The sequence below is a fragment of the Dendropsophus ebraccatus genome, chromosome 1 (genome assembly GCF_027789765.1).
Source record: "Dendropsophus ebraccatus isolate aDenEbr1 chromosome 1, aDenEbr1.pat, whole genome shotgun sequence".
NCBI classification, from domain to species: Eukaryota; Metazoa; Chordata; class Amphibia; order Anura; family Hylidae; genus Dendropsophus; species Dendropsophus ebraccatus.
Window position 1 is genome coordinate 134,851,284 of NC_091454.1, and position 25,630 is coordinate 134,876,913.

The 25,630-nt window shown below is 44.2% G+C and overlaps 1 protein-coding gene across 1 annotated transcript; it reads right to left on the reverse strand.

Annotated features, from left to right (window-relative positions):
* Positions 1-11,481: 11,481 nt before the first annotated feature.
* LOC138777151 (carboxypeptidase A1-like) lies at positions 11,482-25,263 on the reverse strand. The gene is made up of 11 exons (XM_069956259.1): positions 25,157-25,263; positions 22,645-22,726; positions 21,083-21,217; positions 20,868-20,966; positions 20,319-20,420; positions 19,878-19,976; positions 19,678-19,788; positions 16,915-17,005; positions 15,600-15,799; positions 13,836-13,920; positions 11,482-11,722 (listed from the first exon to the last, which is right to left on the reverse strand). Exons 1-11 carry the CDS (start codon positions 25,219-25,221, stop codon positions 11,535-11,537), a joined length of 1,257 nt encoding a protein of 418 aa, XP_069812360.1. The 5' UTR covers positions 25,222-25,263; the 3' UTR covers positions 11,482-11,534.
* Positions 25,264-25,630: the final 367 nt, after the last annotated feature.

Sequence of the window (25,630 nt, forward strand, 5' to 3'; positions counted from 1 at the left end):
TATTTATTTACTTTTATTTAAAACATGGGAAAAGGGGGGTGATTCAGACTTTTATTAGGGGAGGGGGCTTTTTAGTAATAACAGCACTTTTTTTTTTTTTCTTTTTTACACTTATACTAGAAGCCCCCCTGGGGGACTTCTAGTATAAGTGCACTGATCTCTCATTGAGATCTATGCTGCATACTTATACAGCAAACATCAATGAGATCGGCACTCGGATGCTTTCGGCTATGTGGAAAACATGGATATAGTCATTGGCTATATCCATGTTTTCCAGACAACCTTAGTGCTTTATCCAACTTCAGCAGCCACCGTTAATCAAATGCCGAACGATCGGGTTTGGATGGACTCGAGCATGCTCGAGGTTCGCTCATCTCTATTAACAACAAATTCCAATTTGTTGTTAATAGAGATGAGCGAACCTCGAGCATGCTCGAGTCCATCCAAACCCGATTGTTCAGTCTACACTGGAAGTATACTTGATCCATTAGGAGGCTCAGGGGTCCACATTGATAGCTACTCAACCAGCACCCCCCCCCCCCCCCCCCCAGCCCTAGCCGAAGGACAGATACAATACATTAGCAGCTTTGCTAACAATGATCATAATTTATATTTGTTTTACAGATTTCATGCAATTCAACAGAATTTTTATTTTGGAAATCTGTAGTGACCTGAGATAACATTCATATCAGCTTCTCACATAGAAACCTAGCTGTGGTTTTGCAATGTGGTTTGTGGCAATTTCACAGGTGAAAATTATTAAAATAATGTACTTTATGTTGACAATTTCTATGCATGGGAATTAGACCTGTGAATGAGAAAAAAGTTAACTCCTCTCACTATAAAGAAATAATTCAGCACCGATTTGAGGATGATAAAAAAAAAGAACTACATCTAAGCTATGTCCACCCACTGTACAAACAACGGCCGTTCTGCTGTGAGCAGCTGGTGTTTAACACTTCCTTTTGGCCAGAATTAAGGATCATGAACATTAATTCCGGCTGTAGGTAGCTTTAAACAACATCTGTTCACGGTGGAACCGCCGTTATCTGTACAGCTTGTGAACATAGCCCAAAACCAAAGCATTATCGAAGATGTTTTGTTCAAATGCCCATTTCTGTTACAAAGAAATGTCCACAAACCTTCCAGTAAATACAGATCCGCTATTGTGATGTCACAGGCGTAGCTCCTTCTTGCAGCCATTTTAACCAGGAAATAGCTGCACAAGCTCAATTAAGAGCGACGCTGCATCTGGGATTCCAGCTATCTTTCCCGGACTGGTTGAAACCAGGTCTGGGAACAGGTGGCGGAGTCAGGGGCATCTATAGGGCAAAAGGACCAACTATGTAAGTTTTCCCATACTTTTTTGTTATTTATGTATTTCACTTTACTTTTAAATATTTCTGAATACAAAAATGGTGGGCACCTCTACATACAGCAGGAACAAACTAACCAGCCTCAAGGTATGCTGCTGAATTATATCCAACAAACAAGCCACATGTTGTAAACCTACATATAGGAGCTGCATTCAAGATTAATATAAAATTAATGTATACTTTAGTGGTTACGCGGATTGGTATATTCGCGCATCATTGGTATATTGAGTCATAATTAGTTGTATAATATTTAAATGCGATATGTTATGTTATGTATCTGGACTAGGGATGCACGATGCACCAAAATATCGATACTACTATCAATATTTCGGGCAAAAATACGGTTTGGTACCAGGATTTCCTGTAATCGATACTTTATGTTAAGCCGCATAATAACGCAGCTTAACATAAAGTATAGAGCAGAGAACATGGCAGACGGCAGCTGCCTGAGCGCCGGCCGTGTTCTCTGTGTGCCGCCCCCTGTCCTCTAGTGTCACCTTCTCTGCCCACGAACACTCCACTCCCTGCGGCGTCAAATTCAAATAGCCGGCACATAGCGATTGCTAGTGCCGGCTATTTTACTGCCGCCGCCGCAACCTCCCCTTTGCCCCCATGCAGCCCGGGGTCCATGTACAGGGACCCGGCGCTGCTACTAGTTTGGCCCCTGGGGGCGCCTCACCTTCCTCCGCTCCTGTCTCTTGCTGTGTTGGCCGGCGCGCGCGCCTCCGCCTCCTGGGGCGCGCGCGCGCAGGCTGTCTCAGAGTTAAAGGGGCAGTCCGCCCCTAATTGGTTCTTGCACATCACACTCTCCTATAAATTCTAGCCCTGCCCCACTACAGGGGTTGGAGCCCCTACATGCGTCCCATAGCGTTTGTCCCAGCTTCCTGTTGTTCCTGACTTCAGTCCTTGTTCCCAGTTCCTGTCCACTGTCCCGGTCCCTAGCTCCTGCCCGCTGCTTAACCCGTTGTTTCCTGAGTACTGTCTGCCACCTGCGGTTACGCTTACAGACCTCTGCCTGCACTATCTTCTGCCTACTGCTCCTGCCATGCCTCGCCTGCTGTCACTAGCAACCGAGCCAGGGGTAGCGACCTGGGGGATGGCTGCCACAGCAAGTCCATCCCTCCTTGCGGCGGGCTCTGGTGAAAACCAGCGGCCCCTTAGACTCCGCTCCCTGGTGAGGTTAGTGCCATCGCTAGTGACGTTCAGTGGATCCACGACTCCAGGCGTTACAGTCACACCTGACATCGGCATTTAACCCCTTTCCCAGACGCTCCATATACAGCAGGAGTCTGCTGCATATGGAGCGGGCCTGCTGAGGAGGAGGAGGAGATGCGACCAATCCATGTCCAGCACGGCTGTGAGGTGGAGGAAGCCGGCCATGAGGAGGAGGAAGCCGGCCGGGGCTGTGAGGATGCTGCCAGTGTGGACATCAGTAATGTGGGGGTGACTGGGGGATCGGCTCTGGCTATAGGGGGGGATGTAACCTGCAGATAACCCTCTCACATGGGTGCGGGCTGTGCAGCCTTCATTTTATTAAAAACGGCATTGCAGTGCAGATAGCGTCCAGGTGGAAACCAAACTTCATCACACTGAACGGGAAGCAGGGGGCCTAAAGAGAACGCTGCAGCCACCCGACAGCCTGCTGGACGGTATGCTGGACTGGTCGTCATCAGGGCCGTCTTAACAGCATTATGGGCCCCTGGGCAGAGGTGCGAATTGGGCCCCCCCCCCATCCGCCGCCATAAAATCCCCCACATCTTTGCATATAGTGCCACACATAGTAGCCAATGCCCACATATAGTGCCCCCCATAATAGCCAGTGGCCCCCATAGTAGCCAGTGCCCCCCATAGTAGCCAGTGCCCCCCATAGTAGACAGTGCCCCCCATAGTAGACAGTGCCCCCCATAGTAGACAGTGCCCCCATAGTAGACAGTGCCCCCCATAGTAGCCAGTGCCCCCACATAGTAGCCAGTGCCCCCATAGTAGTCAGTGCCGCCCATATAGTAGCCAGTGCCCCCATAGTAGCCAGTGCCCCCCATAGTAGCCAGTGCCCCCACATAGTAGCCAGTGCCCCCCATAGTAGTCAGTGCCGCCCATATAGTAGCCAGTGCCCCCATAGTAGCCAGTGCCCCCCATAGTAGCCAGTGCCCCCACATAGTAGCCAGTGCCCCCACATAGTAGCCAGTGCCCCCATAGTAGCCAGTGCCCCCATAGTAGCCAGTGCCCCCCAAAACAACAAACCAGTTTCTCACCTGTCCGGCGGTCCCAGCAGCTCCTCTCCCGTCAGCACGCCACTCCCGACATCCTCCGGCACAGGCAGCGGTTTACAGAGAGACTGCCTGTGCCGGAAGTGTCTGGCTGCACCACACATCCGGGACACAGGCAGCTTCTCTGTACCCCGCTGCCTGTGCCGGAGGATTCGGAAGCAGTAGTGGATTATAATAGGGGCGTTTTGGGCGGCAGCCCGGGGCCCTGAGCTCCTGGGGGGCCCATGACCACCCAAAAAGACTTATACTTTCAGTGGTGTACTGTCTCCTGGCTACACTTCCGCCATGATTTGCAAAAAATCACTGTTTTTTAATGGCAATTTTGCACAAATCAGGACATCATGACATTATCTGTCCTGTACTATAAACACCAGGCTAGTGCTGCCATAGTTACAGTGGGGTGGGGGGGCCCAGGCTTGGTGCACAGCCCAGGGCCTATGGTAAACTTAATCTGCCCCTGTTCGGAAGTGCACGCTGCCGGGAGACATCAGCTGCTGGGGCCGGCGGACGGGTGAGTTCCTGGACCGCCCAGCCTGCCCCTTCTATCGCCGCTTAGCTGAGCCGATCAGAAGTCCAGGAAAGTGCTGCTCATTGCACTTTCCTGGGCTTCTGATCGGCTCAGCTGAGAAGCGATAGAAGCGGCGGGCGGGGGGAGGGAGGGGGTCGCTCAGGGCCGCTCACTATGCATATGCATAGTGAGCGGCAATACAGGGGGCGGGACGGCTTCCTTGCGGTGCTTAGCACTGCTTGGGAGCCGTCTTCGCCGTCTTATAAAGCAAAAAATACAGGTATGTCACAGAGGGCAGGGGCCCCCTAGGACGCTAGGGCCCCCGGGCAGCCTCCTACCATGCCCAATGGGTAAGATGGCCCTGGTCGTCAGGACATCAATCATTGGTCTGTATGTGAGGCAGCTGCGGCGGCGTTCTCCATAGCACAGGCCATGCTGCCCGGGCAGTGTGGTGACCTCTGCCCGGCCTGTGCGTCTCCTCCCTCCTCCACAGCCTCCCCGGGTAGCCTCCAAGATCCCCTGATGTAGGCCTGCGGATTCTTTTCTCTCCTTCTTTCTATCTCCTATCTGTCAGTTTAATTACATTACTAGTTTCCTCTGGCTTCTTACCTTGTGTCCATCAGTCAGTGTGAGTGCCCTGCTATTTTCACATCTACCCTGTATCTATCTATCTATCTATCTATCTATCTATCTATCTATCTATCTATCTATCTATCTCTCTATCTATCTATCTAGCTTTCTATCTCTCTATCTGTTTCCTCTTTCTCTCTGTCCCCTCTATCTCTCTATCTCTTCTTTCTCTCTGTCTCTTCTTTCTCTCTGTCTCTTCTTTCTCTCTGTCCCCTCTATCTATGGCATTGACCTCCTTGTGCACAACAACTCCCAGCATACCTCCTTGTGCACAACAACTCCCAGCATACCCCCTTGTGCACAACAACTCCCAGCATACCCTCTTGTGCACAACAACTCCCAGCATACCCCCTTGTGCACAACAACTCCCAGCATACCCCTTGTGCACAACAACTCCCAGCATACCTCTTTAGGTACAACAACTCCCAGCATACCCTCTTGTGCACAACAACTCCCAGCATACCCCCTTGTGCACAACAACTCCCAGCATACCTCCTTGGGAACAAAGAGGTATGCTGGGACTTGTTGTGCATATAGGGGGGGGGGTTGCTGGGGGTTTTAGTTCACATATCCGCAGTCCGGGGGGGGGGGAGCATTATATTTGTATTTTTCCTTTCTTTTTTCAAACTTTAGTATCGAAATGGTATTGGGTATCGAAATAAAACAGCTGGTATTGGTATCAAACTCAAAATTCTGGTATTGTGACATCACTAATCTGGACAATGGGAAAATGTGGAAAATGCCAATTTGCTCATTGCTACTAAAGTCCAATGTATTAATCTGTGGTGGAGTAATTTCCTTTGCACCTGAATTGCAGTTGCTTTAGTTGTAATCTTCATTTGTATTAGGACAGGAAATGATACATTTGGTTGCAAAGCTGTAACTAGCTTTCAAACTGGAGCTCCAGCGGAGTCTCCTTTACTATCACTTTTGTGAAGTTGCATCAGCAATTGTTTTCTTTTGGAAACGTTCCTATTGCATACAAGATATATCAACTACGCATGATGTATTCCTTAGTATTCTGTAGCTTATCTAGTTGAGGCTTGTTTTCTTATGCTGACACAGTAACAAGGCCACAGAAGTTAATGGGCCAAGTGCAAGAATGTATTTACCAAGCTGGCATCAAAATGGAAAACTCACAATGTGTTTCTTTCCCACAGTTTACAGCTAAGTAATGTCTTATTCTGTGCCTGTAAACTTACGCATCATTTACATGCTGGGCACCAAATACTTTCCTTGACTTTACTCTTGAAAGAGAGACAGATGCTGTTATATCCATCTGCTGTGTAAAATCTTGCACTACTTATTTATTGTTTATAAGGCACCGCTAGAGATTTCTAGTTCTTGTAGAGAAGTACTGTTGTGAGAATGCACCTGATGACCACAAAGAACAGAGCCACTGCCAGATAACATCTGCTCTACTCTTTCTTTCTTTTGGTACCATACTTGGTACTATTTTGGAAAATACTATGGAAAATACCTAAAGATTCTGTGTTAATGTTTAATGAAGTGTACACCCCGCAAGGGGTATAAAAGAAGATGACTTTGTTGCAATAAACATGCTGCTACTCAGAACCATCTCGAGTTGTCTGCATCCTTCTCGGCCGAGTTGCCCCTCCAATCTGGCTACCATCCAATATACCTGAAGGTCTTACCTGAAGACCACCCTAACAATACCATTCTATGAATTGGTACAAAACCTGAATGCAGACTTTAGTGGTAGGGCACCTCCACACTAGCCATGCGTGAAGCATCCTTACCACACATGATAACAGCAGTGCCGATTAATCTATGTATCCTACTGGATTCAAATAAGCCAGTTTGTGGTGTGTGTACGCATGGTCAACCCACAAACTTTAACATTAGCCTCACTGAATCACTTTGTGTGCTTGGCTGTTTTCTGCTCATGGGCTACAACTACAATTATTGAGCTCAGCCCTCCTACTCTCAGTATGTAACTATAGAGGGGGCAGAGGGTTGCACTTTGGAGCAGGAGCTAGAGGGTTCCCATAAATTGTTTCTTTCCCATATGAGGAGGCCAAAGCTAATAATTAAGCATTAGTTAGTTGGCCCTGTGATCAGGGGCGTAGCTAATGTCTCATGGGCCCAGGTGCAAGAGGTCAACTTGGGGCCCCCCTAAAAAAAAGTCCCCTTTACCCTAAGGCTATGTTCACACACTGTTAAAGTATGGCCGTGGTTGCCATCGGCAACAACGGTCGTACTTTGTATGGGTGGAACACTGCCTATTTTCTATGGGATCCCGGCCAGAGTGTACACACATAGTATACGCTCTGGCCGGGATCCTGTACGGCGCTGCAAACAACTGACATGTCAGTTTTCTGTGGCCAAAATTCAGTGAATTGCGGCCGCAGAAAGACCTGTCAGTTCACACAATGAAGTGACCGGCTCCGGATGCTTGCTTCTTTGTGTGCTATGAGGATGATCTGTGCAGAGACCGGCCATTCCGTGACCCGGCCGGATCACGGAACGGCTGGTCTCATACGCTGTGTGAACATACTCTAAAATAGTACAGATAAGTACAGATGAGCACACGACAAATGCACCTCACAAAGCTCAGTCCACAGTAGAATACAACATTTATAGGGCTCAGAGAATTGGGATGTAAGGTGATTGCTTCTTTCAAAAGAGTTGTGTCTTTGTTTTAGGCTGCTGCCACACACAGTTCTGTCACACCCTGCAGTTTTGAGAGGGCGGGGGGCAAAAAGTATAATTTCTCCCACAATAAAGAGACCTCATAGAAGAAAAAATTGTAATGAAAGACACAAATTACTATGATGGGAACTGTTACTGTAATGTGTATGGCAGCTACAGTGTGCAGTGTCAGTGTATACTGCTGCCCTGTCCTTATATTTAGGAGCCAGGGTGAGAAGTCCTCTCCAGTAACCAGTCATAGTAACCAGAAAGTGATTGCTTTCCTAGCAATATTTTGTATGATAGGAAAACACTTTTTAAAGGCTGACTTCCACCTGCCTGGCTGTGTATAGGTGGTGTGAAATATTGAACAGAGGAAACTCCAAGTTTTCTGGTGCTGGACAAGTGGTGATCAATAAACCCCCGATGCAGCTGTTTATAGAGAATAAGAGATCATAAGTTAGGGCTACATGGAGATTGTGTGCAGCAGGGAGGGAACTGGAGGGGACAGGGAAAAAGTGGATTCATTCTGTGAACTCACTAGCAGCAGGGACGGATTAACTTTACCATAGGCCCTGGGCTGTTCACCAAGCCTGGGCCCCCCCAGCACACTGTAACTGTGGCAGCACTAGCCTGGTGCTCATAGTACAGGATAGATAATGTCATGATGTCCTGATTTGTGCAAAATTGCCATTAAAAAAACAGTGATTTTTTGCAAATCATGGCAGAAGTGTAGCCAGGAGACAATACACCACTGAAAGTATAAGTCTTTTTGGGTGGTCATGGGCCCCCCAGGAGCTCCGGGCCCCGGGCTGCCGCCCAAAACGCCCCTATTATAATCCACTACTGACTAGCAGCTGTATAGTACTTGTAGCTACTACTGAGGAAACTCACAATAAATCCCCCTTAAGAGCTCCTGCCCCTGTGTGTGTCTGCTCCAGTCAGGGGGAGGAAGCCTGATAGGACAGTGTGCAGGAGCCAGACAAACCTGACAGCCTGATACAGCAGATACACAGCACCCCAGCCCCCGACCCACTCACTCTGGTGATGCTTCCTCCCTCCAGTCCCGACAGCTGCTTATGAGGAGGTGAGTGCTGCACATGACCAGCCCCCTGCTACAGTGGAGAGAGGAGGGGGATGTGCGATCCCTGACTCGTCCTGGTGAGGGTCCTCAGCTCTGCAGCCTGCCGCTGGAGACTGTCAGGCATACAGGGGGGAGGGCCTCAGGCCCCCTATCGGCTCCAGCGCTTCCTGTGCAGCGGCAGCAGCCTGCATCCGTGGGTTTGTGGGATGCGAGCAGCTGCACAAGGTTGGTTAGATTGTGAAGTGGCAAGGGGGGGCGGCCGGGCCCCTCTGACTGGTGGGCCAGGTCGCAACTGCGACCCTTGCGACCACTGTAGCTACGCCCCTGCCTGTGAGCAATTTTGCACTTGGACCCATAGTCTTCAATTTACTTTACATGATCAAACATTGATGGTCTATCCTTAGGAAAGGCTGTTAATTTTCAAGTCCCAGAGAATTCCTTGAAAGGAATGCAGCTATAATCACAGGCAGCTTAAGGCTATGTTCACACTACGTATATGTCCGTCCGCATATTTTTCGCGGCCGGACATATACGTGTAAAACTACGGCCGGTATTTACGCAAGTTGTGGCCGGCTACGTACGGTCCGCAAACTTACGCCCGTAAGCTACGTACGCTGCCCAAGCGGCGTACGTAGCGATCTGACAGCGGTCTTTTACTTGGATATCTTCGGCTAGCCCCGGACACCCCACAGAACCTTTTGGATCGGCAAATCAAAGTGTAAAAAAGAAGAAATCACCACTCCGTACAGGACCGCATGTTACGCTACGGGCGTAAGTTACAGCATTTCCGTCCCGAAACAATGGTCTGGTTCATTTTTTACGGCGCTGCATACGATCCGGGCGGAAGTTTGTACGTAGTGTGAACTGTGCAGCCGTAGATCGTATACTTTCCATTGTACGCAAACTACGTAAATCTCCGGCCGCTTATTCACGGAGCGCGCTACGGCCAGAAACTTACGTAGTGTGAACATAGCCTAAGGGTGCGTTCACACGTACAGGATCTGCAGCAGATTTGATGGCGCAGTATATACTGGACATGTCCGATACTGTCCTCCTTTTGGGAGGAGGTGAAAAGGGCCATCAGACAGGTGACCAAAAAGCTCTAGAGAGCTTACACCATCTCTGTTCCTCCTTCAGCATTTTGTTCTTCCACTTACAAAAAAATCCCTTCTCAGATTCTTGATTATGGCTGCAAGGGCTTGCATTCCTTTGTATTGGAAAAAAAACGATCCCCCCACCAATCTCCGCATGGGTTTTGAAGGTTAACGACCTCATGCTGATGGAGGATTTGACTTCTTCCATACATAATTCTAATGATAGATTTAAGAAAACGTGGTTCGATTGGATGACATTCAGAGATACTCCAGAATACCGAGTCCTGTTAAGGGTAGAGGAAAGGAGGGTGTTCCTTCTGAAACCATATGATTAGACACATTTTAAACTCCGACTAACATTGTGGGTGGTCGACCTGGGCCCGCCATCCGTAATTTGGTGCAAACATTGTGGGCTTCTTCCCTTCCCTCCCATATCCCCCTCCCTTTTTTTTCTATCTGTCTGTGTGTGGGTAGGTGTTGTCTTACGTCTCTCCCTTTGTTCTTCATATCTTTTCCTTCTTTTGTGTTTACCTCCAGGCTCCCCTGGATGCTTCCTCCTTCTCTAAAAAACACACCACCTGGGTGTGTTTAGCTGTTTTTTGTTTTTTTTTAAACTACCGAAGGGCGGGAGTGGTGGCGGCCGCCAGTTATCTCATGAGCTACAGAGGTATAATATGCATCTAGATGGAAGTATTATTTTGTTTACAATTTGTTACATGTCGTTAACTGTTTTATTGGTGTTTATTGGGAGGACTGGTGGGCATGTGGCTGTACCACCTCCGTGCTTTCGGAAAATAAAGAATTAAAAAAAAAAAGATTTGATGGCGAAGATTTAAATCTGGTCCAGATTTGATTTGCTTTGAATATGCATCTTTAAATCTGCGCCATCAAATCTGCTGTAGATCCTGTATGCAGGTTCCTCCATTACATCAAGCTATGTTTTACTGTTTCATAGTCATTGAAAGTACTGTGTGAAGCTTGTTGCTATTACACGCTATAGAAAAAATTGTCTGTGTGAAACAACAACGTCCCATACATTCAACGCTGATACTTTTAAATCGTGTAATGTTTGGGTGCTCACAATCTCTTAGGCTGCCACTTGCCTATAAGTCTGCACATTCATATATACTTTGCTGGAGCACTTATTCTGTTCGTTATTATCATCACTTATGCTTTATGTATCCACAAAAAGAGTTTGACTCACGTTTTATTGTTTCCTCTTGTTTATTTCTTTCATATATTTACTTGGTGAATTCACATAAGGTAGCTACGGGCTTGTCTCAGGTGTGCATGTACAGAGTGGGCGTTCTATACTGCCGTGACGCAACGTTTCGGGGTAAGCCCCCTTACTCATGCGTGCTGGCTAGTAGGACATGCTCCTTTTTATACACGTCCTACTAGCCAGCACGCATGAGTAAGGGGGCTTACCCCGAAACATTGCGTCACGGCAGTGAGGAACGCCCACTCTGTACATGCACACCTGAGACAAGCCCGTAGCTACCTTATGTGAATACACCAAGTGAATATATAAAAGAAATAAACAAGAGGAAACAATAAAACGTGGGTCAAACTCTTTTTGTGGCTACATAAAGCATAAGTGATGATAATAACGAAGCTATTACACGCTACCCATGGTTAGAGCAGCATGAACCTATTAAGACCAATTGAACCTGTTAATGAAGTAAAATAAATAGTCTTTCATTGTTACAATACAGCAATATTTTTTTTTCTTCTATTTTTATATAAGAAATATTGTTAATGTAGAACATACCAAAAGGTATCTACGGTTTTGTAATGTCAATAAAAATCTACCCCATTCCTTGGCAACAGAAATAATGACAAAATGACAAACTACCCAGGCAAAAATACATTTATACTTTTAGGAAACTTAATTTTATTCATCTCCTAAAGGCACAAAGAGGGTTAGTAAGGGTGATCCTTGACATGTTCCATAATTGTCATGAGTGCCAGCCAAGTCTCTTCTGCTGTAGGAATGATCTGATCAGCAGGAAGGATAAAGCCATATTTTCCTGTGTCTCTTAACTCAAAGGTGTAGGAATACTTGATGCCATTATTATAGGCCCAGTCTGTGGTTGTGCCATCTGCTTGGTCTGCAAAGAATGCAAATGAATAAAAAAACAAAAAACAAAGTCGTGTTATTTGTAAAGACATGTCATTATGTGCCTCTAAATATATAATTTATAAAAATTATGATAGTTGCTGACAATACTGATAGGCAAATCCCATTCAGGGACACATGGTTGGCTTGGGACTCTGACACTCTCAAAAATTGGTTGGCCTGATCCATCAGGATTCTTTTCAGAAATAACTAACACATCATCCCACCTATACCCCCCCCCCCTGTACCCTTCCTGTTCTCCCCTCTTCTTTATCCTTCTGGATCTTCCTTTCTTCTTTTGGGTCTTTCCTCTTTGCTTCTCTCTTTGATTCTTTTTTCTCTTTTGCTTGCTTACTTTTTTTCTCTTTTTTCTTTCATTTTTTATCATATAGGGGGACATTTATCAAAGAGGTGTAAAGTAGAACTGTCTCAGTTGCCCCTAGCAACCAATCAGATTACACTTTTTATTCCTCACAGAGTCTTGGAAAAATGTAAGGTGGAATCTGATTGGTTGCCAGGGGCAACTAAGACAATTCTACTTTACACCAAGTTTGATAAATCGCCCCCATAGTGTTTTACAGACATGATTTGTTTGCTGTTCTCTAATTTGTTATTAACCTATATATATAGAGCTATGATTGTTGAATAGACTACATTGATGCAACCGGACCCACGGGTGGGTCACCCAACTATTACATCGCTCGGGACTTTCCTCAAAACGAAAGAGATTGATTGCTTAAAGTTCTCTTAAAGTACTTGTGGTCCCCTATTCATTACGTGGTCACTTGTTCCAGACTCATTGATTATCCGAACTATTGTATGTTCATTTTTTCTTGCTGTCTTCATTTTTTTTTATGTGTTTGTCGGGACAGGGAGGTACAGACACGACAAGACAGTGGGCCCGAGGTCTGAACCCACCCACTGTCCCTGCCTACTTGCCTCAGTCGGCCCTAGGCGGCCGTGGACAACCACGTTGACGTTCCCTGCGCTATCAGCAAGTAAACGGATAGTCAGATAGTCAGGCAGGAGGTCAGGTAACAAGTCGAGCAAAACAGAGGGATAAGGAGCGGGGATCGCAGGAGTAGACAGGGGAAGCTGGGACCAGGAAGTTAACCTAATAGCCAGCGCTGGAAACCTGCCTCAGCTTTTTTTTATGCTGAGCAAGAGCCCGTTACGGATCCCCATTGGACCAGCACTCTGATCTTCCAGGTAGCAGAAAGGCAGAGGAACCCGTCAATCACACAGACAACACAGGTGCATTATCAAGTTTAGCAGCTTCTCAGCTTAAGGGCGGGTTCACACTACGGAATTCTCATGGATAAACTCTGCGGAATTCCGCCAGCTGTACATGCTCACGGATGCGCGCCTTTCCACCGGCTCCATAGACACCATTCTATGGGCCAGCTGATTCCGCATTCCGCCGAAAGAACTGACATGTCAATTCTTTTGGTGGAATGTGGAATCAGCCGGCCCATAGAATGGGGTCTATGGAGCCGGTGGAAAGGCGCGCATCCGTGAGCGCGTACAGCCGGCGGAATTCCGCAGTTTATCAGCGAGAATTTCGTAGTGTGAACCCACCCTAACTCCTGTATTGCTTGAAGCTGAGAAGCAGTATTACATAGACATATCAATCTATGTAAAACAAAAACAGATTTGAGGCTAGGTTCACATTTATCAGAAAGTCAGTTTAGCGCCACAGGACAGGGCCAGCTGGCCTGTTCAATAATGGACACTAACTTATTCAGACAGACACTAAGGCGATTCCATTGACTTCAAAAGGCCGAAATTCCTGCCTGCCTTCTATCTGCTTGAATATGAGGGCTTTTCGCGCCTCCGCTCTCTGCTCAATGAATTGAGCGGAGGCTGGCAAGCCCTCCCATTTAAGCAGATAGAAGGCAGGATTCGGCGCGAGTCTGCGTGGGGGGGGGGGTCGCACGGAATTTCAGCCCCGATTCCATAATGTGAATGAGCCCTAACATTGTATTAAGTTATCATGATAGAATATTTGTACAACTGATGTATTCAGTACTTAGCGGAAATCATCAAATCTTTTGCCCTGCTCCCCATACTGTACAAGACTATTATTGTTACAGTAATCTACTTACAAATGGTGGCAATAGTGGTTCCATAAGTATACCGAGTTCCATGCAAGGAGGCCAAAGCAGTTGCTGTTCGTTGGGCTAGTTCCATCTTAAAACATAAAGTAAGTTGTAAATTGAATAAATAATGATCTTCTAAATCCCGGATTCTTCTTATATTTCCTGCTTTGCCAGTTAATGATTACATATAGACAAACCCAAAACACACTTTTTGTGTCTTTTATGTATCTAATATGTTCTGTATTTTTTATGTAGCCATTTTCAAACATAAAATCTACAGAAAAATATTTTTAGTACAACAGCTAAAAACTAGATATGTTTTATTCGATTATAGATGCCCATTCCTGGTTGGAGCTCCAGTACATTTATGTGCATTCAAAATATATGTGAATACTGTACTGTAAGGGAACCTGGGACCTGGATGAAAGACAGAAACAGACAGTGTCAGCCCTAGCACTAGGCCCCCAAGGCTGTCCCTGCCTACCAGAAGCATGGTCATGATCATGCATATAGAACTGACTTCCAGCACTATTACAGTGAGTTAATTCAGGAAACGTTGTAAACTGTTTGTATATCATTAAAGGCCATATTATACTGCCTGCTGCGCCAGGGAGGCAAGCGCTTTCAGCTCAGTGCTCCCTTTCCCTTCTTTCCCTGCTTGCTTCACTGTGCTATTACACGCAAAGACAGGAGCAGAGGGAAGGGGCTACCTTAGCAGACTGATCGTGATCTTTTAGGCTATGTTCAGACCCTGTAAGAGACTAGCCGTTCCGTGACCTGGCCAGGTGACGGAACGGCTGGTCTCAGAAGTAATGCAGTATCGGCCGGATGATCTTTAGCACCGCTGAGTCTTGACGCGGGCACATCCGTGCGCGTGCGCATCAAAACTCCCCACTGCACACAATGGAGCGTGTGGCTGGAGCCGCACACTCCATTGTGTGCACTGACACGGTTTTCTGCGGCCGCTATTCATTAAATAGCGGCTGCAGAAAACTGACATGTCAGTTTCTCGCTGCGCCACTAGGGATCATGGCTGGAGTGTATACTATAGGGGACATTTATGAAAGGTACGCCAGAGGCATACGCCAGGGAGGAGGTGCAGATTCACCCGATGAGCGGGCTGGCGGAGCTTGGGGGTGTGTGATAAGGCGAAGAGGAGGCGTGGCCTCCTCCCGTGCCTCATTTATCATGATTTACTCCTACTCGCAGGTGTAAATCATGACGCAAATCTACACCTGCTGGAAGCAGGTGTAGATTTGGTATGCCGGGCCGCCCGGATTCACTAAGAGGCATGCGCCTCTTAGCGAATCCTGCCTGGAAAAGGGGACGGGGCTTAATATAAGACGAGCGTACTTGTACGCTCTTCTTCGTAAATCCCCCCCCTATGTGTATACAGTCCGGCTGAGATTCCCTCAGCCTTCAGCAACAATGGACGTGATAACTGTGAAACTTATGTTGTGTGAACATAGCCTAAACATGTTTTTCTCAAAATGTGCCATTACACTGAATGATTGTCTGCCTGAACGGTTCAGTGTAATAGGGCCTTAAAGGGGTTATCCAGTGCTACAAAAACATGGCCACTTTCCCCCTACTGTTGTCTCCAGTTTGGGTGGGGTTTTGAAACTCAGTTCCATTGAAGTAAATGGAGTTTAATTGCAAACCACACCTAAACTGGAGACAACAGTAGGGGGAAAAGTGGCCATGTTTTTGTAGCGCTGGATAACCCCTTTAAGTCCCATACATTAGCTTTAGTTTGTTGTTCATTCTTACCAACTCTTCATGGTCTGGTGCAAGATTATTAGTGTAGCCATAAGGAAATAGCAGCATCTGGGAGTAGCTGTGTATGGTAAGCATAGCCTTCACATTGCCATGAGCCAAGATAAAATCCACAACAGAGTTAACTTCAGGCTCAGAGTGAGGATGTGCTCCATGATATGTCTCAGCACATGGATTACTGCTGGAACCAGGGCCTGCAAACCATAAAACCACATGTTTCTATTTACTGTAGGCAGTGTAAATTTGTCACAATTCTCGAAAACATTGCCATTTTTTCATACAAGTTGATTTTTATTTGGGCCAAAAAAGGTAAAAAAAAAAAAAAAAGTGCAGATAATTTTATTAAATCCTGTATCGTTGTTACTATTATTATTACTAAAACAAAAAACAAACAAACATAGTTTTATGGTAAAGCAGAATTTCAACACATGGAAGTGTCAAAATTCTTTAAAAAATGCTTGTTCAAGATTTACGTTATGTTCATTCATAGTATTTCTGTCAGTGTTTTGATCAGTATTTTTTCAGCCAAAACCAGGAGTGAAACTGACAGGGCAAAATTATAATGGCCGATTTGCACAGCTTCTGTGTTTTCAATCCACTCCTGGTTTGGGTTGAAAAAAGACTAACCAAAAGACTGATGGAAATACTATGAGTCAACATAGCCTTTAAATGTTTCATGTCTTATAAATAAAAAATAATTCTGTTCACACACACAAAAAAAAAAAACATTTTAATTTGAACAATTTAAAAAAATGTAGGTGAATCTAGATATTAACCACATTAAAAATTTCCCGTTACTTCTATTTGCAAGGTAGTGTCTAAATCCCATACCGTACAGGGACCTCGCTGGGGGCGCGAACACAGCTCTCCAGGCAAGCCGTGCCCCAGCCAGATTTAATTGGCTGCTCCACTCCTGGCTTCCTAGCAGCCAAAATCAGACCCTGACGGATCCCTGATTACGTCCCACTGATTTGTCATGTTCTAACCCTGCGTCAGCCCCAACCTTAACCTTCCTGATTAGCACCAACCGCGAGGGTAAGGGTTGTTGTGCGGGCAGGGGATAGTTAAGTTGGTATGTAACCCTAAGCCGACCCCCAACCCAAACCCTAAAACAAAACGTTCGGATTAGGGTCGGGGGTCCGTCAGGATCTGATTTTGGCTGCTAGGACGCCCGGAGTGGAACAGCCAATGAAATCAGTGCGTGGCGTGCCTGAACAGCTGTGTGCACACCCCCAGCGAGGTCCCTGTGCAGTATGGGATTTAGTCACTTCCCTAAGTTAGAATATAACCCATATAATCATTTTTGCACCTCCAAAACCTGCATTCCAATTCCTGTTGGGGTCCACACCAATACAAGAAGAGCCCACATTGATCGACCTGGTCTTTCTCCACATGCGATTCTATATTAACCATAAAGTAAAGAATTATCACTGTATTGTTCGGCCATTAAGAAGTCTCAATATCAGCCAATAGTGATATACAGTGGTACCTTGTTTTAAGAGTAACTTGGATTAAGAGCGTTGTACAGTCTGTGCCATCTTCCAAATCATAGCAGATCCAGGCTGGGGCTTACATTAGGGGACAGGACTGTGGAGGTCATCTCTTTATAGCTGTAACCCCTCTCTCCCCAGACAGAGAGTGCTACATTTATGTGCTCACATCTGCCCTGCTCATTCCTCCCTGCAGTCTCTGTCAGCCCTTTTTTTCCCATCCTCTCCATTCCTACTATAATGTGCCTGCACTCACACTCAGCTTTACACACTGCTGCTATATGTGCCTGCACTTACACTCAGCTATACACACTGCTGCTATAATGTGCCTGTACTTAAACTCAGCTATACACATTGCTGCTATAATTTGCCTGCACTTACACTCAGCCATTCACACTGCTGTATAGAAAAGTTTCTGTCACTGTCCTTCTGCACAGCTCTGTAATTCTTACTTCCTGATTGATCCATGCTGAACACACACCTTTGCCCATTGTGGTCATGTGACCACACAGACCTCTGACAGTAGCCCTGCTTCTCTATTCTACAGTCATGGCCAAAAGTTTTGAGAATGACACAAATATTATATTTTCACATGATCTGCTGCCCTCTGTTTTTTCTGTGTGTTTGTCAGATGTTTTTATCACACACAGAAATATAATTGCAATCATATTATGAGTAACAAAAGCTTATATTGACAGAATGAGTTAATGCAGCAAGTCAATATTTGCAGTGTTGACCCTTCTTCTTCAGGACCTCTGCAATTCTCCCTGGCATGCTCTCAATCAACTTCTGGACCAAATCCTGACTGATAGCAGTCCATTCTTGACCAATCAATGCTTGTATTTTGTCAGAATTTGTTGGTTTTTGTTTGTCCACAAGTTCTCAATGGGATTAAGATCTGGGGAGTTTCCAGGCCATGGACCCAAAATCTCTATGTTTTGTTCCCTGAGCCATTTAGTTATCAACTTTGCTTTATGGCAAGGTGCTCCATCATGCTGGAAAAGGCATTGTTGATCGCCAAACCGCTCTTGGACGGTTAGGAGAAGTTGCTCTTGGAGGACATTCTGGTACCATTCTTTATTCAGGGCTGTGTTTTTAGGCAAGACTGTGAGAGAGCCGATTCCCTTGGCTGAGAAGCAACCCCACACATGAATGGTTTCAGGATGCTTTACAGTTGGCATGAGACAAGACTGGTGGTAGCGCTCACCTCGTCTTCTCAGAATAATCTGTTTTCCAGATATCCCAAACAATCGGAAAGGGGATTCATCAGAGAAAATGACTTTACCCCAGTCCTCACCAGTCCACTCCCTGTACCTTTTGCAGAATATCAGTCTGTCCCTGATGTTTTTTCTGGAGAGAAGTGGCTTCTTTGCTGCCCTCCTTGAGACCAGGCCTTGCTCCAAGAGTCTCCAACTCACAGTGCTTGCAGATGCACTCACACCTGCCTGCTGCCATTCCTGAGCAAGCTCTGCACTGCTGGTAGCCCGATCCCGCAGCTGGAACACTTTTAAGAGACGCTCCTGGCGCTTCCTGGTCTTTCTTGGGCGCCCTGGAGCCTTTTTGGCAACAATGGAACCTCTCTCCCTGAAGTTCTTGATGATGCGATAGATTGTAGACTGAGGTGCAATCTTTCTAGCTGCGATACTCTTCCCTGTTAGGCCATTTTTATGCAGTGCAATGATGACTGCACATGTTTCTTCAGAGATAACCATGGTTAACAGAAGAGAAACAATGATGCCAAGCACCAGCCTCCTTTTAAAGTGTCCAGTGGTGTCATTCTTACTTAATCATGACAGATTGATCTCCAGCCCTGTCCTCATCAACACCCACACCTGTGTTAATGGAGCAATCACTGAAACAATGTTAGCCTTTTAAGGCAGGTCTGCAATGATGTTGAAATGTGTTTTGGGGGATTAAGTTCCTTTTCTAGGCAAATATTGACTTTGCAAGTAATTGCTGTTAAGCTGATCACTCTTTATAACATTCTGAAGTATATTCAAATTGCCATTTTAAAAACTGAAGCAGTAAATTTGTAAAAATTAATATTTGTATCATTTTAAAAACTTTTGGCCATGTCTGTACTCTGTTGTGTTACACTTCTGCATTATGGGGATCTGAAGTTCCATTCTGCATCTACAAACTGCTGCTGTTTTTTTTTTCAGGTTTATGCACTTACTATACATTATACTCGACATGCTGATTTCTATACTGTAAAGTAACATATAATATCGCATATTCAACTGTTTCTAAATGGTTTTTTTTTCCATCTGTTTTAACCTGTTATTCAGAATAAAAAATCATTATTTTGGGGGTGTGGAACCAATTGTCTGAATATCAGTGATTTCTTATGGGAAAATTTGCTTTGGTTTTTCCAAGTGGATTTCCGAAACCAATTATGCTCGTAATCCAAGCCCCCACTGTATTTTGCCACAGTACAAAAGATTGGGTCTTTTCCCACTCTTCGGCTGATCTCTGGCTTTTTTGCACGGGCTGATTATCATAGAAGGAATGTTTTCTAGCATTGCTCCTCGCCAATATTTGGCCGTGTAAAAGGCCCTTTAGCTTACCAGTAGCAATCTTACCGTACTATGGGTGTAAGCATAACCATCAGGGTTGGTAACAATCTCCAGAAATATGTCCATGTTGTTTAGAATATCAGTGAGTGACGAGTCAACACCATAGCTGCTTGCAATCTATGAATGCAATATTAATATGTATGAATGTGACGTAGATGGATTACAGCAGATTTGTACTAATAAGCATGATAGTCCTTGATCACAACCTTTTTAGCTGTCCATACACCTGTGGCCTGGGTTATCCACTCACGAGCATGAATTCCAGTGTCAATCCATATGGCTGGTTTGTTTCCACCTGTACTAAACTAAAGCACATTGAAAAAAATGTAAAACACAAGAAAATGTGTTCAATTGCTATTTTAGTGTTGCAGGTGGTTAAGGTAACAAAATATACAAAATACGTATGTATTGTGAAAAGTAAATGTGTTGTATGTTTTGCAGGAGAGCAGTCACTTCACTTCTGACAATCTTGTGTCAGGCTGTATGCTAACTCGCTATAGAAGGCAATCTTCTTGCTTTATCTGTAGTAGACAACTCAGGCTATGTTTGCACAATGTAACTTCCTTACTAATCACGGCCGTTGTTGCAAATCATAATCATAAGCCTTACTGAAAAATAGAAAGGATTCCTATTTACACAGGACTTACCTGTAAAGCATATATTGGGCGACCTTCAAAGCTCTGACCAATATCAATCTTGCTGACCAGTTGGGGATATTCTGACACTAAAGTGTCTATCCAGCTGTAAATCTAGAAAAATAAAGATAGATAGATAGATAGATAGATAGATAGATAGATAGATAGATAGATAGATAGTATAAACAGCATGTTAACCAATATTAACCAAAAACATGATATATTTCCACACATAGTTTAGTTTTTAGGGTTGTAAGCATCTCTTTGTGTTAAAATTTCAGCAAATGGCCATGTGACCCTGATGCTTTAGGCTATGTTCACACACAGTATTTCCGTCAGTCTTTTGGTCAGTCTTTTTTCAACCAAAACATTGAAAACACATCTTTCCATTATAATTTTTTTCCTGTCAATTCCACTCCTGATTTTGGTAGAAAAAATGCTGACCAAAAGACTGATGGAAATACTATGTGTGAACATAGCCTTACACAGCTAAACACTTTCAAATGTCCATGGTTACTTTATTCAAAAATGAGAATTCATAAGAATGAGATATTCCTTAACCTCTTCTATTGTGTGATAGGTGGAATAGCTAAAGCGATTAGTACTTCTCCCATGCAACTTTGCAGATAGTATTTCCTGCTGCTCCTGGTCCAGTAAGTCCTGGGAAGGAATAGAAAAAAAGAAACAAATGGTATTACCACAGCAGCATATAGAGGAAACCCAATAAAGTTGTCCACTAAAAAAATCAAGTGTGTCTTTTTACATTCTAAAGGTACCTGAACATCCTCTATCATGATGGAATAATCAATGCTGTTAGACTCCAGGAACACCTTCACTTGCTGTAAAACGGCATTAGGAACTCTCATGTCAACAGGTAGATTAGGCCTTGAAGGACCACGCCAGTAATCAACCTGAATGAGAAGATAGGACTTACGTTGATATCATTAAACCTATAGTTTGCATATCATATGTTAGATGAAGTGTGCCAGGATTTTTGCACACTTATTTAAAGACTATGGGGGGGATTTATCAAGATCGGTATACTCGTACGCCAGTCTTAAATTGGGCCGCGCCCCCTTTTCCCCGGCCGACCAGCCGTGCGCCCAACCCCTGCAGCAGGTGTAGATTTGGATCATGATTTACGCCTGCGAGCAGGTGTAAATCATAGTAAATGAGGCACGGGTGAGGCCACGCCTCCTCCCCGACTTTCCACTTTCCCCCTGGCCTGCGCGCGGTGGATACGACAGGCCAGGGAGAAGGGGAAAATCTGTGCCGTTTGCCTGGCGTACTCCCCTGCTGTAACTTTGATAAATGTCCCCCTATGTTTCCACGACAGGATTTTCCATTAAATGACAAGTTGTTCCTATAGTGGAAACATAGACTAAAGCTAATAAATAAATACATGAGATAACTTATGAAAGGAGCTGTTACACAATAATGTGGGGTGTAATTTTTAAATAAGTCCAATTGACACAAAAAACGTTGTATATGCATTGATACACAGCAGCCTGAGTATTACCACTAAGAGAATGAAAACAGGCATTTCCTGCAGGGTCGTCACATTAGAAGAAGGAGGGTACCAGTTGTAAGCAGCAGGGGTGGAAGCCATTGAAATGGCAGCTACTGTATAAGGGATTGGGGCTTATGAATATGCTTTCTTATAAAGAAAAAATATGTATTGCTGGAATATCCCTCTAAACACACTGTAGTCTGGTATTAACACTTCTTTAGCATAAGCCATAGGCCACTATGCTACTAGAAATGAATCCCTTTTTGATACATTTCCTACAGCCCCATGTAAATACATTGTATAGAACACACCTCACTATAGTGGTCACATGATTAAACAGGGTTAAAAAATCATCATTCATCAGCCACACATATCCCTATGTAATATGTGGCTGAAAGAAATGGCTGCACAAACAATCCAGTGATTGTTCGTGCAGCCCAGCCATTCACTGAGCTTTATAAAGGTTCTGTAAATGAGCACTGACCACTTGGCAGCTGCATTAAATTACTGTAAAAGATCACTGCTGTAATAGATGCAGAGGTCACGTGTCTATGTCAAATGGAGATCAAGAAGTAAATAGACTGGCACTACCCTGGATATAACTGAATGGGAGTGAGGGGGGGGGGGGAGTCAGCAAGGTGAGTATGACTCCAAACTATGAATTTTTTTTTCTACCATAAATAAATGAACATCCCCTTTGAGAAACATTGACCCCAGATCTGCTGGTCATAAATGTTATTTAATCGGTTCTGCATTTACAATACAGCTGACCGGGGATTGGTATGTTTGTTGTAATGAGCTCTCTATAGCTTATGATGAATAAAGTACCTGTAAATGTTCCATGGCTTCTAATTCCCTTAATATAGCCAACTGTGCATTGTCTTTGGCATAAGCACGTAGAACCTGATCTCTGTAAACAAAGAAAAAAGTAAGAAAATGTTAAGTAGAGTACACTAACCCAATAAATCATGCACAGTCCAATGCGCCAATGTGAACATGGCAACAAGTGGGTAGTGCCGGTTCTTTCTTTTACTTGTGTGGATATCATACACAGTCGTTGCCTTCCAGCTCCTTCCCACCTCCATACCGGAGGTTTTGCTGTTTGCCTATATATAGACAGACACTTATTCTTTGGTGGTTCCAATAACCTGAAGAAGGCCATTTGGCCCAGAGACCTCAAATATTGCTACAGTTCCATAGGTTACTTGTCTATTACCTGGGTTTTTTAGGTTATGGATCAATAAAAATGCACAGGAGCAATTAAATAACTCACGTTTGAATGCTGACTCGTATTTAATTCTTGTATACTGTATGTACCTTGGGTAGTATAAAGGTGGACCACCGTAATCGAGGACTTTATTATTCTATTGCCACAGCCTAAAGGGTGCTGCCATTCCCAGTATAGCATAGCACATGCAAATACTATATTGAGAGGAAGGGGTTGGCACACAGTTCTTATCTACTCTTCTCTTATTCGTGCACCCTAACCTATGTGACCCCCATATAGTGCTGAGCAGTGGAGCTGAATTTATCAGGTTGGGCATAACCAGTCAACCTTAATATGGTAAAGGGGGCCTCTGGCCCCCTAATGTGTGGGGGCGCACCTATAGCTACACCACTGGCCTCTGTACACATAGGGGGAGATTTATAAAAGGGTGTAAATATACACCTGGTGTAAACTGCCCTCAGCAACCAATCACAGCTCCTCTTATATTTTACCAGAGCTGAAAGCTGAGCTGTGATTGGTTGCTGTGTGTATTATTCACCAGGTGTATATTTACACCCTTTCATAAATCCCTCCCACAGTGTGTGCATGGGGCTGTGAAAGCATCGAATAACAGAACTAAACACAAGTCTTGGGGAAAAGTTGAAAATGTTTCTATCCTTTGTATGGCTAAATGCTGCAGAAATAATCTTGAAGTCTCTTCAAGGAAATGTGTCATCTAGATTCATTTACTGTTTAGAGCCAAATACTGAAACACATGCCTTTTTATTCTGTTTTTATTTTATGATTGCCATTTTTTTATCAACTTTTTTGTACATTATTATGGGGGCAAACATATTGCGTGAGTTGTTTTTAACAGCATTTAGACTTATAAACATTGACAACAAAAGACTGGAGCTGTCCCATTGATATAAATAGGAAAAGTCACATTGCAGTGAGGGGAGGCAACATTGTGAGCTTCTAGCTATTTCAGTGTTGGGTAGAGATGAGCGAACTTGCCGGATTTCAGGTTCGTATGAACCAAAAATCTCGGCGTCTGATTCCCGCTGTCTGCTTGTTCCGTGCAGCGGGTGGATACAGCGTAAGGAACGCCTAGAAAACTAGGATACAGCCAATGCAAATGGCTGTATCCCAGTTTTCCAGGCATTCCTTACACTGTACCCACCCGCTGCACGGAGCGAACAGACAGCAGGATTTAGACCCCAAGATTTCTGGTTCATACGAACCAGAAATCCGGCAAGTTCGCTCATCTCTAGTGTTGGGCTATGTTCACACATCGTCAGAATGATGTCCCTTTTTATTGGACGGCCATCATTCAACAGCTAATAGTAGCTGTTATTTTAAAACAACAGACGTTCTAAAATAATGGCAATGATTTGCCGTTAAAAGACGGCCGTCCAATAAAAACAGATGTCATTTTGATGATGTGTGCCTAGAGCCTAATGCTGCAAACATTATGCTTATCATCAAAGACAGAACAGAAAGTCTCAGCTTAGTTTTAGGCTTAGGCTGGGTCCAAACTACATTTTTGCAATCCATTTTTTTCATCTGTTTTTGCAAAAAAAAACTGATGGAAAAATTGGATGCACTTCTGTTATTCAGTTTTGATCTGTTTTTCCCATTGACTTCCATTATAAAAAATAAAAAAACAGATGAAAACGCATCCCTTTTTTTCATGTACACAAAATGTAGCTGACCTTACTTTTGTGTACGTTAAAAAAAGGAGATCCGTTTTGATAAAAAAATTTTCATAAGGGAATTCAATTGAAAAACAGATCAAAATGGATGCACACACATGCATCCGTTTTTTGAAAAAAAAAAAACCATGAAAAAAATGGATTGCAAAAATGTAATGTGAATCCAGCCTTAGTGTATGTTAAACATAAAAACTTTATAAAAACAATAAAATGTTTTCATGACACATTGCCTTTAAATACTCTTTTAAGATTGGCTATTCCCCTGAACTGTGTAACTGTAAGTATGCAATTAGATTTAGAGGTTTTATGAGTCTAGTATAAAAAAATGAATGTCTGAGACAATAAGACTTTCCTGACATAAAAATAAGACTTTCCTGACATAAAAATAAGACTTTCCTGACATAAAACGTGTACTTACCCAACAAAAGTCTTTTGGCTGCAAGCAGCTGCTATGAAAATAATAAAGAATATCAAGATATTCATTTCTCCGATTATTTGGACCAACAGAACTAGGTCAATGAGATTCTGGCCACTTATATTGCTCAGTGTGAACCTCAGCCAAGGACTTTTATATCAAAAGCTATTAATTATGTCCTGGCATCAGCCATGCTACACATGATAGATAATGCTGTTACTCAGACACCTGTACTTTTACACTTACCTGGATGGCGATCTATCAAATAATTCACCATTTACCACATTTTAGTACCTTTTTATTGAATATAGTTAAATGATTTTACTATATTCCTCACATACATTGAAAACATTAAGAACTATACAATGGTACCTTGGTTTAAGAGTAACTTGGTTTAAGAGTGTTTTGGTTTAAGAGCTCGCAGTTTTTCAAAATTGTAACTTGGTTTAAGAGCATTGCTTTGGTTTAAGAACTCCC

What these genes read in the sequence shown, in the direction of transcription:
- LOC138777151 (XM_069956259.1), bottom strand. Translation starts at nt 25,221, where the DNA reads ATGAATATCTTGATATTCTTTATTATTTTCATAGCAGCTGCTTGCAGC. An exon ending in CACCAGACCATGAAGAGTTG is followed by an intron (nt 13,921 to 15,599) that starts GTAAGAATGAAC and finishes TTATGTTTTAAG; the next exon opens with ATGGAACTAGCCCAACGAAC. An exon ending in AACCACTATTGCCACCATTT is followed by an intron (nt 11,723 to 13,835) that starts GTAAGTAGATTA and finishes CATTCTTTGCAG; the next exon opens with ACCAAGCAGATGGCACAACC.